Source organism: Ranitomeya imitator, chromosome 3, assembly GCF_032444005.1.
Source record: "Ranitomeya imitator isolate aRanImi1 chromosome 3, aRanImi1.pri, whole genome shotgun sequence".
Taxonomy (NCBI): Eukaryota; Metazoa; Chordata; class Amphibia; order Anura; family Dendrobatidae; genus Ranitomeya; species Ranitomeya imitator.
Genome location: NC_091284.1, coordinates 90426388 through 90446822, shown reverse-complemented (window position 1 = coordinate 90446822; position 20435 = coordinate 90426388). Strand labels below are relative to the sequence as shown.

The window sequence follows — 20435 nt, the reverse complement described above, 5'->3', positions numbered from 1 at the left end:
GGGAGGCACCGGACCCAGACCGCGATGCCCATCGGACCGAACCGCCCTGCGGAGTAAGTATAATCTAACTTGTTTTTTTATCTTTCAGGTTACATCGGGGGCTTATCTACAACATTACAGAATGCTGTAGATAAGCCCCTAATGGCGGAGGCAGCAGCTTTTATATGAAAAATGGGGTGACAGATTCCCTTTAACAAAGTAAAACATACAAAACGCACTTACCTTTCTTTCAAGACAAGTGGAAATAAGTGCAAAGTTTTTAGGATGTTGCATGAACCTAAAAAGTGAAAAGACAAATCTATTAAGACATAAAAGAAATCGAATGGAAGAAACAACAATTCAATAATAATAAGTTTTATATACCATATATACGCCGAGATTTCCAGTCCATTTTTTTGGGCTGAAAGTCCCTCTCTCGGCTTATACTCGAGTCATACCCAGGGGTCGGCAGGGGAGGGGGAGCGGGGGCTGTCTAATTATACTCACCTACTGCTGGCGCGGTCCCTGCACGTCCCTGCTTCTTTCAGCGCTGCAGATTCTTCCTGTACTGAGCGGTCACATGGTAGCGCTCATTACAGTAATGAATATGCGGCTCCACCTCCCATAGAGGTGGAGCCGTATATTCATTACTGTAATGAGCGGTAACTGTGACCGCTCAATACAGGAAGAAGATGCAGCGGTGGAAGAAGCAGGGACGTGCAGGGACCGCACCAGCAGTAGGTGCGTATACAGGGAGGGGAGAGCAGCGCTGCGCTATATTTACCGCTCCTCGTTCCGGTGCGGCTCAGTCTTCAGCGTCCTCTGGCTGACGCTCAGGGCCGAGGGCGCGGTGACGTGGTCAGTGCGCGCCCTCTGCTGAACGTCAGTGCTGAAGACGGAGCCGCACCGGAATGAGGAGCAGGTAAATATTGAAAGTGCCGGGGGTCCAGAGCAAAGAGAGGTGAGTATGTGATTTTTTTTTTTTTTTATCGCAGCAAAAGCAAATGGGGCAAGTGGCTGTATTCATGATCTTATGGGGCCATAACGTTTGTGCAGCATTATGTGGGGCAAGTGACTGTACGGAGCATCTTATGGAACCATAACGTTTGTGCAGCACTATATGGGGCAAGTGACTTTACGGAGCATCTTATGGGGCCATAACGTTTGTGCAGCACTATATAGGGCAAATATCTCTATGGAGCATCTTATGGGGCCCTTATTACCCTTTATGCAGGATTATATGGGGCATTTTTTAATATGGAGCATCTAATGGGGCCCATCAAACTTTATGGAGCATTATTTGGGGCTCCTGATTCAATATGGATATTCAAAAACACAACCTACTGATGTCTCAATTAAATTTACTTCTATTGGTATCTATTTTTACTTTTGAAATTTACCAGTAGCTGCTGCATTTTCCACCCTAGGCTTATACTCGAGTCATTAAGTTTTCCCAGTTTTTTGTGGCAAAATTAGGGGGGTCGACTTATACTCGAGTATATACGGTAATTCAATTCACGACATGCGCCGTACTAGTACTGCGCATGCCGTGTCACCCCCTTTGATGTGGGCTCCGGCGGTGAGCCCACATCAAAGTCGCGACATGTCAGCTGTTTTGTACAGCTGACATGTGCGCGCAATAGCGGCGGGTGAAATCGCTATTCACCCGCCGCTATTAACCTGTTAAATACCGCTGTCAAACGCAGACAGCGGCATTTAACCGGCGCTTACGGCCGGGCGGCCGGAAATGATATCATCTCCGACCTCCGTCACATGATCGGGGGTCGGCGATGCATCAGGAAGGTAACCATAGAGGTCCTTGACACCTCTATGGTTACTGATGCCGGCCTGCTGTGAGCGCCACCCTGTGGTCGGCGCTCACAGCACACCTGCATTTCAGCTACATAGCAGCGATCTAATGATCGCTGCTATATAGCAGAGCCGATCAGGCTATGCCAGCTTCTAGCCTCCCATGGAGGCTATTGAAGCATGGCACAAGTAAAAAAAAATGTTTTAAAAAATATGAAAAAAATATAAAAAATATAAAAGTTGAAATCACCCCCCTTTCACCCCATCCTAAATAAAACAAACAAAAAAAAACCTACACGTATTTGGTATCGCCGCGTTCAGAATCGCCCGATCTATCAATAAAAAAAAGCATTAACCTGATCGCTAAACAGCGTAGCGAGAAAAAAATCCAAAACGCCAGAATTACGTTTTTTTGGTCGCCGTGAAATTGCATTAAAATGCAATAACGGGTGATCAAAAGAATGTATCTGCACCGAAATGGTATCATTAAAAACATCAGCTCGGCACGCAAAAAATAAGCCCTCACCCGACCCCAGATCACAAAAAATGGAGACGCTTCGGGTATCGGAAAATGGCACTTTTTTTTTTTTTTAAAGCAAAGTTTTGAATTTTTTTTTACCACTTGGATAAAAAATAACCTAGACATGATGTCTAGGAACTCGTAATGACCTAGAGAATCACAATGGCAGGTTAGTTTTAGCATTTAATGAACCTAGCAAAAAAGCCAAGCAAAAAACAAGTGTAGGATTGCACTTTTTTTGCAATTTCACCGCACTTGGAATTTTTTTCCCGTTTTCTAGTAAAAGACATGGTAAAACCAATGGTGTTGTTCAAAAGTACAACTCGTCCCGCAAAAAATAAGCCCTCACATGACCATATTGACGGAAAAATAAAAAGTTATGGCTCTGGGAAGGAGGGAAGTGAAACATGAAAACGCAAAAACGAAAAAGGGCCGCGACTTGAAGGGGTTAAATATAATTGCCAATAAACATTTTTTTCCTCATAAACATTATCTCCCTACACACACATATATAGATATATACGCAGAGATATAATGTTTAAAGGGAACCTGACAGCTGATATTGCACATGCTTCCTAATCTTTGGGCAGCATGTATCAGGCACCGGCTGTATGATCTCAGCCATGTATGTTTGACTACGAAATACTGCGGCATTTCAGAAAAAAAACACACTTAAGGGTATGTGCACACGTTGCGGATTCTCTGCGGTTCCGCTGCGTTTTTTTCAGTGCAGAAACGCTGCAGATCCGCAATTTATTTACAGTACAATGTAAATCAATGAGGAAAAAAATGCTGTGCACACTTTGCGGAAAATCCGCTGCGGAAACGCTGTGGTTTAAAAGAAGTGGCATGTCACTTCTTTTTTGTGAATCTGCAGCGTTTTTGTACCCATTCCATTATAGAAAACTGCAGGGGTAAAAAATGCAGCAAATCCGCAAGAAAACCACAGTAAAAACGCACAAAAAATGCTGCGGAACCGCACAAAAAACGCAACAAATCCGCAGCTACGTTTTCTGCCAGGAGAGGCAGAATCCGCACCAGAAATTCCTAAGCCTAATCCGCAACGTGTGCACATAGCCTAAATAGATGGTGGGGACACGGCCATGTGGCAGACAAGCTGGACAGGCGGTTTTCCGGTTTCATCTCCCCACCTGCTGCCCTGGTTTGACAGATTTCGGCCAACATGCGCGTATAAGGCAGAGTCCTGTCACTCCAGAGCAGTGGGCAGGGAGAAGCCGCCAGGAACCCATCTGTCTGCTCATCTCCAGCACTACTCAGTCCCAGTCAGGTTTTTAATTATGATTTTCTGGAAGGCGTTAGAGTTTTAGAGTCAAACATCCCTGGCTGAGATCATACAGTCCGCGCCCGTCAGGATCACCTTAATGATAGTTACACTTTAAGGCTACAATGTAAATCTGCACAGATATCCCGATTTCAGGGCTGGATTCCGTAGTTTTGGAAGCTTCTGCCATTGTTCCAACACAGGTGACAGCTTTCTCATCCTCTGTGTTGATGATGTGTAGAAGGAGCCAGCTGCCAGGCTCAGGTCTTTAGCTAAGCCAGCCCCCTTCTCATGAACGGGAGTGGCTTGGTTAATGATCTGGGCTAAATAGACAGCCTCTTCGTACATATCAAAGACAAAGAGGGGGAGGAAGAAGCTTTCCTACAAAGTCAAACCTAGTGGACCATGGGGAAGACACTGAAATAAGCACAAAGGTGCAGGCTTCATAATCTATGTTATTCTGTTACATTCACACATACAAAACATCCTTAAGTCGGCATTCAACCACTTGGAAAAAAAAAAAAAAAAAAAGAAATGAAGGAAATCCCGGTCAGAGGCATTAACATATTTTCTATATAGTAATAAACTCAAATACATGGGAAAAATGTATAACAATGATGGGTGGGAAAGGGGGAGTGGGGAAGCAATTACTTTTCTTTAAATATTTCCTTTTCGTGATCTGTCCAGACGTTCATGAACTGACGATCCTTATAAACTTTCATTGGGTCTTCCATCAGACCATTCATGTTAATGAATTTCACCCGTCTCTGCTCTGCGTCGAACATCATGGGAGGGATAACGGAGAGCTGTCTCATTTGTTTTTCATTATTCTGCAAAAGTCAAACAAAAATAAAATAAAAATTTAATCTGATACAAAGGAAATTTGGCATGGAAAGGAAAAAAAAACAAAAAAAAAACCCAAGAGTGTATAAAAATGGAGACTGCGGCTAAGATTTCTGATCTATGCGACACATCGATTAGCACTTTGCTGGGATTTCAATGTTTATCTCCGCAAGTTCTGCAGATCTGTTAATATCTACAAAGCAAATGATATATCCACACAGTGCGGTAATTATGTTTTACTGAGGCCGAATTTAAAGGTAGATGATAAAACTGCATTGTGTGAATTTGCTGAAGCAAAGCACTATAAGAAAAAAAGGAATTATGGAAGTGAGATTAAACAAGAGACATTAACCCTTTCAAGAGCATATGCTGTAAAAAAAAAAAAATAATAATAAAAAAAAATACACGTCATATGGACACAGATCAGTACGGAGGTTGCTCGGGAGCCGAGTCCACATCATACTCGGTAGGTGCCATCTGGGCTATATAGCCAAAATGTCTTGAATCAGCAATGACCGGTGATGTTTAGGCATTGAGAGGTCTTTGTCAATCATTGACAGTGGTCCCATCCACCCCCCAACAATACGATCGTGGTAGAGGGAGGTCAATGTCATGGCAGCTGGCTGCCTACCAAAAGCCCCCATCGCTGACAACACTGTCTTCCTATGAAGCCCTGCCTTTGGCCAGGACGTCGTTGGAGACCATCAGTTTCACTATATGCTGCAATATTAAAGAACAACCGTGCCAACTTTAGGTTCAGTTCCCTCCCCAAAAAGACCAAAAACATAAAAGGAAAAAAAAGTTTTAAAAATTATAAATATAAATTCAATTCACTTCCATTTTCACAGTTGAAAAATAATAAAATAAAAAAAATAAATTAAACATATTTATTATTGTCAAGTCCTTTAAACTCCCATCCAATGGCAGAATTGCGCTTTCCCCTGAGCTATATAAGAGAATGTAAAACAAGTCCCCAAAAGCCTTTCACAGAAAAAAAAAAAAATCTAATAAAAATGATGGCTTTTGGAAGAAAAAAACAAAACAAAAGGGCAAAAAAGGAAAGTCAGCCAATCCGGAAAGGGTTTAGGTGTAAAGGTATTTTCTGGTGCAATGGGCATTTATTAAGCGCAATGTAAGTCCTAGGAGAGGTCGTAGGGAAGGAAATAAATACGATCGTAGACCACGGCTGTCGATGGGATTGAAAACCCACGATGTAGCACACATGTGAATGATAAAACTAGACGAATGAACTCAATTACACGCCCCTGTATTGCAGAACTCAGCTGGCGGATCTACAGAAGGATTGGGAATGTCCGGCAGCAATGACGGATTCAATTAAAAAAAGAAATATTACAAATTCATAATGTGCTGATCGGATATTTTCACAGCCGGAAAACATTTTTCGACGTTAACTCACCTCCTGCTCAGAGAGGCCATCAATGATTTCAGAGATTTCATGTTCGCTCCTAGCAATGGTGGCAGATAGTCCAGCTCCCCTCTGACCAACCCTTAAACACAGCATACGGACACCGTTTAAAGGGGGTTGAGACCTAACATATTAACATGAACGAGGCTAGAAGTTGGCAAGTCAAAATATAACAAATACATCAACACGACTGATAGTAATGGAAAAGAAGGAAAGGTGAACTATAAAGGGAATACATCTAACGATAAATGGCCGCCTGGGACAATAAAAGCATCCCCCTCTCCCCAATAATAATCTAGTGGATGGGGTCTGGTTAATCTAACCCTTATGAAAGCTGCCGGTTACTACACATTTCTTCAGCAAAGTTGATGAAGAAAAGCAGCACTATGTAGCAGTAAGGAAAATGGGTGAGTGACTGTGAAATACACGGTCCTACAAAGTCCCCAAAGGTTTATCAGGAAAAGATTTACCTCTGAAACCTTTCTTGCTGCTCACGCTGTTTCCGGATTTCGGGGAACTGCTTCTCGTAGTATTCTCGGGTTTTGCTTTCCTTTGCTTTCCTTCTTGGGTTATTTTCTATCCGGTCTACTTTTTTTTCCCAGGCTTCCATCAGCTGGTCGTAACGCTGACAAATGTTCTGTTCCTGCAAAACCCAAGAGAAAGCACATCATGTCCTCTGTGACAAAGTTACTGGTAGAGTGCTGGAGGGGAGATATGTTTCACTACACTTAATGGCTTCAGTGATATAAAACCCAGAGTTTTTCCTCCATCACACTAAGTGTGGTGAGGGATTAAGCTAATTTGTATAATGAGCTAGATTTTATGTGGACATCCATAGAGCGGGTTGGGAGAATGTCCACCTTATCTCCACTCTAGGGTGTGGTCTGTGGCTTAAGTAGCTGGCCTCCAAAGGAAGCAGTGTTCAGTGTCTGGAGAAGAACACTCCAGAGAAGCGGTTGTGTTTTTGCTTATGCCTGAACCGTGGGGTCTTACTAACTCTGAGCGGGCTGATTCCACTAATGCAAATACTGTGACTAGTGCTAACATTTTGTTTTGCTCAGAGGGCCTTTTACTTTGTGCTTCAGCTCGGTTTATGCCGCATCTAAATAAACCGAGTGCATTCCTAAAGCTCCAGTGTTCCCATGTCTACCTCCATGTACAGCAAAGTGAGCCAATCTACCACACGTGGTGTTAGAAGTGCAGGCAGCGTTCTTAGCGAACACGTGACAGCTACAAGAGGCACTGCATGTCCTGGATGAAGGCGGCCACAAGCCAGCGTACGACGACAGGCAAAATGGAGGACCTGCTTAAGCATCTGGTACAAGCACAGCAGGAACAGCACCAGAAGCAATTACAGCAGCAACAGATGGCGCAACAGGAGACAAGTAAGCTGCTTATACAACAAATGCAACAGCAGCACCAGCAGACTGACTCGCTCGCAGAGGCAGATCGTAGACGTCCGGAAGCCCATCTCCCAAATCCAGGTGACGACACGTACGTCCGGAAGGCGTGAAGACGTGCTATGCAAAAATACGACCCCAGGTGATTATGTAAAGGCATTTTTGACAGTGTTCGAGCGAGAAGCAGAGCGTGAGTAGCTACAGTCAGCGCAGAGGGTGGAGGTGCTCGCTGGCCCCCTATCTAACTGATGAGCCCCAGAAGGATTATTAGGATTTGGCCTTACAGGAAGTTCAGGAATATGCCAAATTAAAAACTGAAATTTTGGCACACGTGGGATTGACTATGTTGGTCAAAGCACAAAGGGTTCACCACTGAGCGTATTATGGGGATAAACCACCTCGATCCCAAATGTTTGCTCTACTGCATCTTGTGCCAAAATGATTGCAGCTGGAATCCTCTACTCCAGACCAGATGGTCGAGCGGGTTGTCATGGACAGATTTTTGCACTCCCTTCCTAGGCTGCTGCAGACCTAGCTTGCCAAGGGAGATCCCCGGAATGCGCGGGCCCAGTGGAATGGTACCGGATGGTCGAGGTTCCTATGAAAGCCAGTGGGTGGTGCATCCCCATACTGGGGTACCCAGTGGGAGCCTGGGCCCCAAAAGAGGGGTAGTAGAGCCACCACTGGGGGGGGGGGGGGGGGTCCTAGATCCTAACAGGTCGCTGAATGATTGTTAATGCTATAGGTAAGCTCTTACTTTGCTGGAGATGTCGCAGTCCGGGACATATAGCTACTCGTTGCCCCTTGTCCTCCAAAGAGATGGACTTCAGCCTAGGGAGGCGCTGCTCCTACTACGTCTATCCCACCTGCAGTGTGGACTATCAGCCCGGCGAGGGTCCACATGTCCCGTGTCAATAAATGGGGTGCCAGTGTCAGGACTCAAGACTCCGGGAGCTTGGTGACCCTGATAAGGGTCACACTCCCCCACCAATTGATCCCAGGGAAACACGTGGGCGTCTGCTATATCCACGGAGACGCCAAGGATTATACCATCGCCAGAGTGTCAATAAAAAACAGCCAGGGTACGGAGTCCCATGAAGTCGAGGTAATCAAAGGTTTGATACACCCCGTGATAATCGGACGGCACGTCAACCTTTTCTAGGACTTGTGGGTACAGGCAGGGAAATCAAGTGAAGCAGACAGGAGTCAGCTCAACCCTGATGAAACCCCATTGCAGTCGGACGTGGATGAGTTCCCCTTGTGTGTCCTGGCTGGTGCACTGAGGAAGGCAGGGATTACCATAAACCCCAAAAAAGTGCGCCCTCGGGAGAGAAGAGGCAAAATACTTGGGCTACGTCGTGGGAAGGGGTGAGCTAAAACCATAAATAGACAAGGTGGAGGCAACATTAAAGTGGCAGCAAACAGTCTCCATAAAGCAGGTTAGGGCGTTTCTGGGAATTGTGGGTTACGATCGGCGAATTATTCTGAATTTCTCCATGATAGCCCCCTCCCTGACAGATCTTCTCAAGGGCACAAAGTCGTCGATGGTCACATGGTCCACTGAAGCAGAGATGGCATTCCTGGAGTTGAAGCTCGTCCTGTGCAGACAGCCGGTCTTGGTCGCTTCATGCTCCAGACGGACGCCTCCGGGGTCGGTTTGGGAGCTATGTTGTCCCAGGAAATACATGCTGAGGTAACATCCAGTCATATACAGTTAGGGCCAGAAATATTTGGACAGTGACACAAGTTTTGTTATTTTAGCTGTTTACAAAAACATGTTCAGAAATACAATTATATATATAATATGGGCTGAAAGTGCACACTCCCAGCTGCAATATGATAGTTTCCACATCCAAATCGGAGAAAGGGTTTAGGAATCATAGCTCTGTAATGCATAGCGTCCTCTTTTTCAAGGGACCAAAAGTAATTGGACAATGGACTCTAAGGGCTGCAATTAACTCTGAAGGCGTCTCCCTCGTTAACCTGTAATCAATGAAGTAGTTAAAAGGTCAGGGGTGGATTCCAGGTGTGTGGTTTTGCATTTGGAAGCTGTTGCTGTGAGCAGACAACATGCGGTCAAAGGAACTCTCAATTGAGGTGAAGCAGAACATCCTGAGGCTGAAAAAAAAGAAAAAATCCATCAGAGAGATAGCAGACATGCTTGGAGTAGCAAAATCAACAGTTGGGTACATTCTGAGAAAAAAGGAATTGACTGGTGAGCTTGGGAACTCAAAAAGGCCTGGGCGTCCACGGATGACAACAGTGGTGGATGATCGCCGCATACTTAATTTGGTGAAGAAGAACCCGTTCACAACATCAACTGAAGTCCAGAACACTCTCAGTGAAGTAGGTGTATCTGTCTCTAAGTCAACAGTAAAGAGAAGACTCCATGACAGTAAATACAAAGGGTTCACATCTAGATGCAAACCATTCATCAATACCAAAAATAGACAGGCCAGAGTTAAATTTGCAGAAAAACACCTCAAGAAGCCAGCTCAGTTCTGGAAAAGTATTCTATGGACAGATGAGACAAAGATCAACCTGTACCAGAATGGTGGGAAGAAAAAAGTTTGGAGAAGAAAGGGAACGGCACATGATCCAAGGCACACCACATCCTCTGTAAAACATGGTGGAGGCAACGTGATGGCATGGGCATGCATGGCTTTCAATGGCACTGGGTCACTTGTGTTTATTGATGACATAAGAGCAGACAAGAGTAGCCGGATGAATTCTGAAGTGTACCGGGATATACTTTCAGCCCAGATTCAGCCAAATGCTGCAAAGTTGATTGGACGGCGCTTCATAGTACAGATGGACAATGACCCCAAGCATACAGCCAAAGCTACCCAGGAGTTCATGAGTGCCAAAAAGTGGAACATTCTGCAATGGCCAAGTCAATCTCCAGATCTAAACCCAATTGAGCATGCATTTCACTTGCTCAAAGCCAGACTTAAGACGGAAAGACCCACAAACAAGCAAGACCTGAAGGCTGCGGCTGTAAAGGCCTGGCAAAGCATTAAGAAGGAGGAAACCCAGCGTTTGGTGATGTCCATGGGTTCCAGACTTAAGGCAGTGATTGCCTCCAAAGGATTTGCAACAAAATATTGAAAATAAAAATATTTTGTTTGGGTTATGTTTATTTGTCCAATTACTTTTGACCTCCTAAAATGTGGAGTGTTTGTAAAGAAATGTGTACAATTCCTACATTTTCTATCAGATATTTTTGTTCAACCCTTCAAATTAAACGTTACAATCTGCACTTGAATTCTGTTGTAGAGGTTTAATTTCAAATCCAATGTGGTGGCATGCAGAGCCCAACTCGCGAAAATTGTGTCACTGTCCAAATATTTCTGGCCCTAACTGTACCTGAGTAGAAAACTTTCCTCCTGCGAGACAACCTATGCCATCATAGAGAAAGGGTGCTTGGCCATCAAGTGGGCAAATCGACACCCTGAAATACTACCTATTAGGCAGAAAGTGAGATGGATGAGGGAAAAGAACAGGAAGAATGCCCATGTAACTAGATGGTTTCTGGCGCTCCAGGACTTTTGTTTTCATGTGGAGCACAGGCCAGGGAAGTCACATGGGAACGCAGATACCCTGCCCAGACTCCACATCTTAGCCAGTAAAGGTGTCAAGACCTCGGTTTTGGGCGGGGGAGGGGGAAGTATGTGCAAAGTTACTGGTAAAGTGCTGGAGGGGAGATAAGTTTTACTACACTTAATGGTGTCACTGATATAAAACCCAGACTTTTTCCTCCAGCACACTAAGGGCAATGAAGGGTTAGGCTAATTTGTATAATGGGCTGGCTTTTATGCGGACATCCATAGAGCAGGTGGGAGGATGTCCACCATATCTCCACCCCACCCCTTAGGAAGCAGCAGTGTTTAGTGTCTGAAGAGGAACAAGAAGTGCATATGCTTGAACCGCGGGTCTTGCTAACCCTGCGTGGGCTGATCCCCACTAAAACAAGGACTGTGCCTAGTGCTGCCATTTTGTTTTGCTGTTTTGCCCAGATGGCAGTGTTTACTTTGTGTTTCAGCTTGGTTTATACAGCGGCTAAATAAACCAAGTGCATTCCTAAAGCCGGAGTGTTCCCGTGTCTACCTCCGTGTACAGCCGAGTGAGACGATCTACCACACCTCCAATGAAGAGAAGCAGAAACAGTAATGGATTGTAGTGCAGCAGGTAGCTCGCACGGCACCTGTCTGCAGCAATGATGATATGTACCCTTTGCTTCCTAGCATGGTTTCTTCTCTTGAAAAACAGAATGAGCTTTTTCCTCATCACCTGATTCCTGGAACAAAACAGAAATATATTAAGCTGATTGTATGTAGTAAGCAATTGTTAAAGAAGTGGTCTCTAAATAGATAACGAATGGTAAGCGCTTGTAAAAGCAAGCAACTGTGCAATTTACACGCTATGAAAATGCCTTCCTTTCTAAAGAATGGTGGGATTTTTATTTGCTCAGATTAGCGGCTGGCCTCCTCTACAGTCTTTCAGCGGCCTCCTGACTTAACTTAGCTAAGGAGAGCAGTGCTTACAAGCTTTGCTATAGAGCTTGCAGGCACTGCTCTGAAGCTGGCCCGACTGCTGAACTCAGCCCGCTTCAGTGCCGCTGTGTTATTCCAATGCTAAAGAGGCTGCTTGCAGCACCGTTAACAACAAAAGGTTCCCATGTCCCCCCTGTGAATGGAGCGGTGGGAACACGTGCACACTAGATTTATGCTGGCCCGATCCAGTGTCTAGTCTAGTCCTCCATGACAGCCAGACCACTGCAGTCTGTGTCTCCGACAGCTACTAGGCCCCATGATGTCAAGGCCTGACGCATGACATGACGTTGTCTGTGGCCTATCGACTAGTTCTCAGCCAAGTAAATGCTAGAGGAGCCCAGGAAGCTGCTCACGGGAAGGAAGACCAGCCTGGAGGCCATGAAGGACTCAACCAGACATAGAACCAGGTGCGACCACCGCTCCATATACATGGAGGACATGGGACCCATGTTCTGGTGATTGGTGGAGATACCCACCAATTAGACATTTTATGACCCACTCTGCATAAAAGTGATAAAAATATTGGCAAGATAAAACCCTTTAATACATAATCATATGATGAATATCAAAAGGTGATTAGAAAAGGCCAACATTTGCACAAGTCATTACATTTTGTGCCTAATATGCACGAGGCTGATCTCATGCAGGCCACATTTGTAAGATTTTTGTTTTTCAAAGGGGATTTGACTTGAATGGAAAAATAAGTATCTCCTCTTTTCTGATGGATTCACACCGCCAAAACCCGTACCTCAGCCTGTAGCACTGCACTGAAGTATCCAGTATCTTCATTGCAGTCATTTGGCTGAGGACTGGACTCGGCTGCACACATTTCACATTACAAGCAAAGAGATGGATTGAAAAAAAAAAATCTTAAAACACTTGCATGCATGATGCTCCACCATTAAAGATCCCTAGATGTATTTGTTCTCCTTGTAAGGTGTGAGGATGCGATTGCCGCAGCAAGGCGATGCCCGTTATATACTTACGTCTTGATGTTTTCATGGTAAACCTTGGTGTCCGAGGGCTGGTTATACAGCGGCTAAAGAAACAAAAAGAAGCAACAACATTGCTATAAAACAAGGCTGAATGTCATCACAGATGTAAGAGATTGTCAGACCTTGGGATGAATGGTGGCCAGAAAGAAAGCCCAATCCTTTCCCTGCAGGCCAGTCTCAATACATCATTATAACTCGGCGCACAACAGGACGCTCTACCCCAATTTACAGCTCACAAAGTCAAAAAGTAAAAGTCCTCAAGTAACCAGACAAAATTACTATGCAGCTCACAAAGGCTCGGAAAGTCTAAATTGGGAAGCTTTCGCCAATCAGATGAGAAATGATAAAATGGTAAAAGGACTCAATCTTGTGCTCAATTTTCTTTTCTTTCCATAAAAATAAAGAGAGGAAGAAAACTTTCAATGTACAATTTTAACTTTTAAAACACCGAAAATTACAGACCCGGTTCAGGCACCTTCACAATAACAAGGACGGCGGAAATAAACATCATAATGGACAGACGTGCGGCTTATAAACCGTACATGGGTGTTCTCTCGTCTTTAACCCCTTCCCGACCCATGACGCCACGTAGGCGTCATGAAAGTCAGTGCCAATCCGACCCATGATGCCTATGTGGCGTCATGGAAAGATCGCGTCCCTGCAGATCGGGTGAAAGGGTTAACTCCCATTTCTGCAGAGACAGGGGGAGTGGTAGTTTAGCCCAGGGGGGGTGGCTTCACCCCCTCGTGGCTACGATCGCTCTGATTGGCTGTTGAAAGTGAAACTGCCAATCAGAGCGATTTGTAATATTTCACCTATTATAACGGGTGAAATATTACAATCCAGCCATGGCCGATGCTGAAATATCATCGGCCATGGCTGGAAATACTAGTGTGCCCCCACCCCACCCATCGCCCCCCCAGCCCTCCGATCTGCCCGGTACACTGCCCCGCTCCCCTCCGTCCTGTGCTCCGCTCCCCCCGTGCTCTTGTCCGCTCACCCCTGTGCTCCAATCACCCCCCCCTGCACTCCGATCCACACCCCCCCCCCGTGCTCCGTTACACCCCCCCCCCCCCCCCGTGCTCCGTTCCACCCCCCCCGTGCTCCGTTCCACCCCCCGTGCTCCGTTCCACCCCTCCCGCGCTCCGATTCACCCCCTCATGCTCCGATCCCCCCCCCCTCCAAGCCCCCCCCCCCCCCCCTTCATACTTACCGATCCTGCCGGGGTCCGTCCGTCTTCTCCCCGGGCGCCGCCATCTTCCAAAATGGCGGGCGCATGCGCAGTGCGCTCGCCGAATCTGCCGGCCGGCAGATTCGTTCCAAAGTGCATTTTGATCACTGAGATATAATCTATCTCAGTGATCAAAATAAAAAAATAATAAATGACCCCCCCCCCCCCCCCTTTGTCACCCCCATAGGTAGGGACAATAAAAAAAATAAAGAATTTTTTTTCTTTTTCCACTAATGTTAGAATAGGGTTAGGGGTAGGGTTAGGGTTAGGGGTAGGGTTAGGGGTAGGGTTAGGGCTAGGGGTAGGGTTAGGGGTAGGGCCAGGGTTAGGGCTAGGGTTAGGGCTAGGTTTAGGGGTAGGGTTAAGGGTAGGGTTAGGGGTAGGGTTAGGGGTAGGGTTTCGGTATGTGCACACGTATTCTGGTCCTCTGCGGATTTTTCCGCTGCGGATTTGATAAATCCGCAGTGCTAAACCGCTGTGGATTTATGGCGGATTTACCGCGTTTTTTCTGCGCATTTCATTGCAGTTTTACAACTGCGATTTTCTATTGGAGCAGTTGTAAAACCGCTGCGGAATCCGCAGAAAGAAGTGACATGCTGCGGAATGTAAACCGCTGCGTTTCCGTGCAGTTTTTCCGCAGCATGTGTACAGCGATTTTTGTTTCCCATGGGTTTGCATTGAACTGTAAACTCATGGGAAACTGCTGCGGATCCGCAGTGTTTTCCGCAGCGTGTGCACATACCTTTAGAATTAGGCTATGTGCCCACACTGCGGATTGGCCGCTGCGGATTCGCAGCAGTGTTCCATCAGGTTTACAGTACCATGTAAACCTATGGAAAACCAAATCCGCTGTGCCCATGGTGCGGAAAATACCGCGCTGAAACGCTGCGTTGTATTTTCCGCAGCATGTCAATTCTTTGTGCGGATTCCGCAGCGTTTTACACCTGTTCCTCAATAGGAATCCGCAGGTGAAATCCGCACAAAAAACACTGGAAATCCGCGGAAAATCCGCAGGTAAAACGCAGTGCCTTTTACCCGCGGATTTTTCAAAAATGATGCTGAAAAATCTCACACGAATCCGCAACGTGGGCACATAGACTTAGGGTTAGGGTTGGAATTAGGGGTGTGATTAGGGTTATGGCTACAGTTGGGATTAGGGTTAGGGATGTGTTGGGGTTAGTGTTGGAGGTAGAATTGAGGGGTTTCCACTGTTTAGGCACATCAGGGGTCTCCAAACGCAACATGGCGCCACCATTGATTCCAGACAATCTCGTATTCAAAAAGTCAAATGGTGCTCCCTCAATTCCGAGCCCCGACGTGTGCCCAAACAGTGGTTTACCCCCACATATGGGGTACCAGCATACTCAGGATAAACTGCGCAACAATTACTGGGGTCCAATTTATCCTGTTACCCTTGTGAAAATAAAAAAATGCTTGCTAAAACATCATTTTTGAGGAAAGAAAAATGATTTTTATTTTCACGGCTCTGCGTTGTAAACGTCTGTGAAGCACTTGGGGGTTCAAAGTGCTCACCACATATCTCGATAAGTTCCTTGGGGGGTCTAGTTTCTAAAATGGTGTCACTTGTGGGGGGTTTCTACTGTTTAGGAACACCAGGGGCTCTGCAAACGCAACGTGACGCCCGCAGACCATTCCATCAAATTCTGCATTTCAAAAGTCACTACTTCCCTTCTGAGCCCCGACGTGTGCCCAAACAGTGGTTTACCTCCACACATGGGGTATCAGCGTACTCAGGAGAAACTGGACAACAACTTTTGGGGTCCAATTTCTCCTGTAACCCTTGGGAAAATAAAAAATTCTGGGCTAAATAATTATTTTTGAGGAAAGAAAACGTATTTATTATTTTCACGGCTCTGCGTTATGAACTTCTGTGAAGCACTTGAGGGTTCAAAGTGCTCACCACACATCTAGATAAGTTCCTTTCGGGGTCTAGTTTCCAAAATGGGGTCACTTGTGGGGGGTTTCTACTGTTAAGCCACATGAGGGGCTCTGCAAACGCAACGTGACGCCCACAGAGCATTCCATCAAAGTCTGCATTTCAAAACGTCACTACTTCACTTCCGAGCCTCGGCATGTGCCCAAACAGTGGTTTACCCCCACATATGGGGTATCAGCGTACTCAGGAGAAACTGGACAACAACTTTTGGGGTCAAATTTCTCCTGTTACCCTTGGGAAAATAAAAAATTGCAGGCTAAAAGATCATTTTTGAGAAAATAATTTTTTTTTTTTATTTTCATGGCTCTGCGTTATAAACTTCTGTGAAGCACTTGGGGGTTCAAAGTCCTCACCACACATCTAGATTAGTTCCTTTGGGGGTCTAGTTTCCAAAATGGGGTCATTTCTGGGGGATCTCCAATGTTTAGGCACACAGGGGCTCTCCAAACGTGACATGGTGTCCGCTAATGATTGGAGCTAATTTTCCATTTAAAAAGCCAAATGGCGTGCCTTCCCTTCCGAGCCCTGCCGTGCGCCTAAACAGTGGTTTACCCCCACATACGGGGTATCAGCGTACTCAGGACAAACTGGGCAACAACATTTGGGGTCCAATTTCTCCTATTACCCTTGGCAAAATAGGAAATTCCAGGCTAAAAAATCATTTTTGAGGAAAGAAAAATTATTTTTTATTTTCATGGCTCTGCGTTATAAACTTCTGTGAAGCACCTGGGGGTTTAAAGTACTCAATATGCATCTAGATAAGTTCCTTGGGGGGGTCTAGTTTCCAAAATGGGGTCACTTGTGGGAGAGCTCCAATGCATAGGCACACAGGGGCTCTCCAAACGCGACATGGTGTCCGCTAACAATTGGAGCTAATTTTCCATTCAAAAAGTCAAATGGCACGCCTTCCCTTCCGAGCCCTGCCGTGTGCCCAAACAGTGGTTTACCCCCACATATGAGGTATCGGCGTACTCGGGAGAAATTGCCCAACAAATTTTATGATCCATTTTATCCTATTGCCCATGTGAAAATGAAAAAATTGAGGCGAAAATAATTTTTTGTGTGAAAAAAAAGTACTTTTTCATTTTTACAGATCAATTTGTGAAGCACCTGAAGGTTTAAAGTGCTCACTAGGCATCTAGATAAGTTCCTTGGTGGGTCTAGTTTCCAAAATGGGGTCACTTGTGGGGGAGCGCCAATGTTTAGGCACACAGGGTCTCTCCAAACGCGACATGGTGTCCGCTAACGATGGAGATAATTTTTCATTCAAAAAGTCAAATGGCACTCCTTCCCTTCCGAGCCTTACCATGTGCCCAAACAGTGGTTTACCCCCACATGCAGGGGCGGATTATCAGAGGGTCAATATGGGCGGTAGCCCAGGGCCCAGTGGTCTGGGGGGGCCCTGGGCTACCGCACAGATTGACCCTCCACTAATTGTCTGAATGCCTGCCGGCATTTGTGTGCCCCCGGACCCAGTGGGCAGAGAGAGGGGGCCTGCATTGGTTGGGAGGTGCGTGTATCAGCCGGTCAGCTGAGAGCTCCGAGTCCCTGCACCAGGCCTGCACAGCAGCACACCACATAATGGCTGCTCTGTGCACAGGACCTGTGATGAGGTCACAGGATGGGAGGAGTCAGGGGTCACATGATCGGGAGGAGGACCTACGTGTACAGGACTTTGCTGGTTGTCATGGCGCCGGAGGAGGGTAAGGCAGCGTATGTGTGAGGTCAGGAGGTGTTTACAGGGTGGATGTAGCAGAGCCGTGTGTGTACGAGGTGTATGGATCAGAGCAGCGTGTGAAAGGTCTATGGAGCGGAGTCGTGTGTGTACGATGTGTACGGAGCCGTGTGCATGAGGTGTACGGAGCGCAGCCACGTGTGTACGAGGTGTACGGAGCAGAGCAGCGTGTGTATGAGGTGTACGGAGCGGAGTCGTGTGTACAAGGTGTACGGAGCACAGCCGCGTGTGTACGAGGTGTACGGAGCGCAGCCGCGTGTGTACGAGGTGTACGGAGCGGAGTCGTGTGTACAAGGTGTACGGAGCACAGCCGCATGTGTACAAGGTGTACGGAGCGGAGTCGTGTGTAAGAGGTGTACGGAGCCATGTGTACGAGGTGTACGGAGCACAGCCGCGTGTGTACGAGGTGTACGGAGCAGAGCCGTGTGTACGAGGTGTACGGAGCACTGCCGCGTGTGTACGAGGTGTACGGAGCACAGCCGCGTGTGTATGAGGTGTACGGAGCACAGCCGCGTGTGTACGAGGTGTACGGAGCACAGCCGCGTGTGTACGAGGTGTACGGAGCACAGCCGCGTGTGTACGAGGTGTACGGAGCGGAGCAGCATGTGAAAGGTGTACGGAGTGGAGTCGTGTGTACGAGGTGTACGGAGCACAGCCGCGTGTGTACGAGGTGTACGGAGCGCAGCCGCGTGTGTACGAGGTGTACGGAGCGGAGTCGTGTGTAAGAGGTGTACGGAGCACAGCCGCATGTGTACAAGGTGCACGGAGCGGAGTCGTGTGTAAGAGGTGTACGGAGCCATGTGTACGAGGTGTACGGAGCGGAGCCGTGTGTACGAGGTGTACGGAGCACTGCCGCGTGTGTACGAGGTGTACGGAGCACAGCCGCGTGTGTATGAGGTGTATGGAGCACAGCCACATGTGTATGAGGTGTACGGAATAGTGCCGTGTGTGTACGAGATGTATGGAGAGGAGCCGTATGTGTATGAGGTGTACGCAGCGGAGCTGTGTGTGTGCAAGGTATGCGGAGCAGTGTGTGCAATGTGTATGGAGCGGAGCGGTGTGTGTATGAGGTGTACGGAGTAGTGCCGTGTGTACGAGATGTATGGAGCGGAGCCGTGTGTGTATGAGGTGTATGGAGCGGAGCCGTGTATGAGGTGTATGGAGCAGAGCCGTGTGTGTATGAGGTGTATGGAGCAGAGCCGTGTATGAGGTGTATGGAGCGGAGCTGAATGTGTACGGAGCGGAGCCGTGTGTGTATGAGATGTATGGAGTGGAGCCGTGTGTACGGAGCGGAGCCGTGTATGCAAAGTTTACGGAGCGCAGCCGCGTGTGTAGGAGTAGCTATGTGTGGCCATTATCATGTGCGGCCAATATACTGTATAGAGCATCATGTGTGGCCATTATACAGTATGGAGCATCATGTGCGGTCATTATACAGTATTATTGAGCATCATGTGCGGTCATTATACAGTATGGAGAATCATGTGTGGCCATTATACAGTATGGAGCATCATGTGCGGTCATTATACACCATGGAGCATCATGTGTGGTCATTATACAGTATGGAGCATCATGTGCGGTCATTATACAGTATGGAGCATCATGTGCGGTCATTATACAGTATGGAGCATGATGTGCAGTCATTATACAGTATGGAGCATCATGTGCGGCTATTATACAGTATGGAACATCATGTGCGGTCATTATACAGTATGGAGCCTCATGTGCGGTCATTATACAGTATGGAGCATCATGTGCGGCTATTATACAGTATGGAACATCATGTGCGGTCATTATACAGTATGGAGCATCATGTGTGGCCATTATACAGTATGGAGCATCATGTGCAGTCATTATACAGTATGGAGCATCATGTGCAGTCATTATACAGTATGGAGCATCATGTGCGGCTATTATGCAGTATGGAGCATCATATGCGGTCATTATACAGTAAGGAGCATCATGTGTGGCCATTATGGAGCATCATGTGCGGTCATTATACAATATGGAGCATCATGTGTGGTCATTATACAGTATAGAGCATCATGTGCGGTCATTATACAGTATGGAGCATCATGTGTGGCCATTATACAGTATGGAGCATCATGTGTGGCCATTATACAGTATTGAGCATCATGTGCGGTCATTATACAGTATGGAGCATCATGTGCAGTCACTATACAGTATGGAGCATCATGTGTGGCCATTATACAGTATTGAGCATCATGTGGGGTCATTATACAGTATTGAGCATCATGTGGGGCCATTATACATTATTGAGCATCATGTGGGGTCATTATACAGTATTGAGCATCATGTGGGGCCATTATACAGTATTGAGCATCATGTGGGGCCATTATACAGTATTGAGCATCATGTGGGGTCATTATACAGTATTGAACATCATGTGTGGCCATTATACAGTATTGAGCATCATGTGGTCATGTGGGGTCATTATACAGTATGGAGCACTGTGTGGCCATTATACAGTATCGAGCACTGTGTGGCCATATTTTTTTTTATAATTATTCTTTATGAACAGTGTGATCAGCAGTGCTAAATGGGTGTCCCTCTTTCCCAACTTCAAAAGTTGGGAGGTATGGTAATATGTGGTCTGGAAATGGTGCAGTGGTATTTGTCCCTTGTATGTGATATTATTGGTCAAGATATACCTAAATTGTATTGCAGATTTTAACAAATATTTC

The 20435-nt window shown here is 46.4% G+C and overlaps 1 protein-coding gene across 7 annotated transcripts in view; it reads right to left on the bottom strand.

Moving 5' to 3' along the window:
- Positions 1-20435, bottom strand: part of NCOR1 (nuclear receptor corepressor 1) — a 197346-nt gene that overhangs the window by 92572 nt on the left and 84339 nt on the right. For 4 of the 7 annotated variants that reach the window (XM_069761106.1, XM_069761111.1, XM_069761107.1 and 1 more), the window contains exons 8-13: positions 12799-12851; positions 11490-11556; positions 6330-6502; positions 5851-5983; positions 4242-4420; positions 223-277 (exon numbers count right to left, since the gene is read on the bottom strand). In XM_069761106.1, coding sequence (XP_069617207.1) covers positions 223-277; positions 4242-4420; positions 5851-5983; positions 6330-6502; positions 11490-11556; positions 12799-12851 — 660 coding nt within the window. The remainder of the gene's footprint in view (positions 1-222; positions 278-4241; positions 4421-5850; positions 5984-6329; positions 6503-11489; positions 11557-12798; positions 12852-20435) is intronic. The other 3 variants (XM_069761108.1, XM_069761112.1, XM_069761110.1) reach the window with 1 other exon arrangement.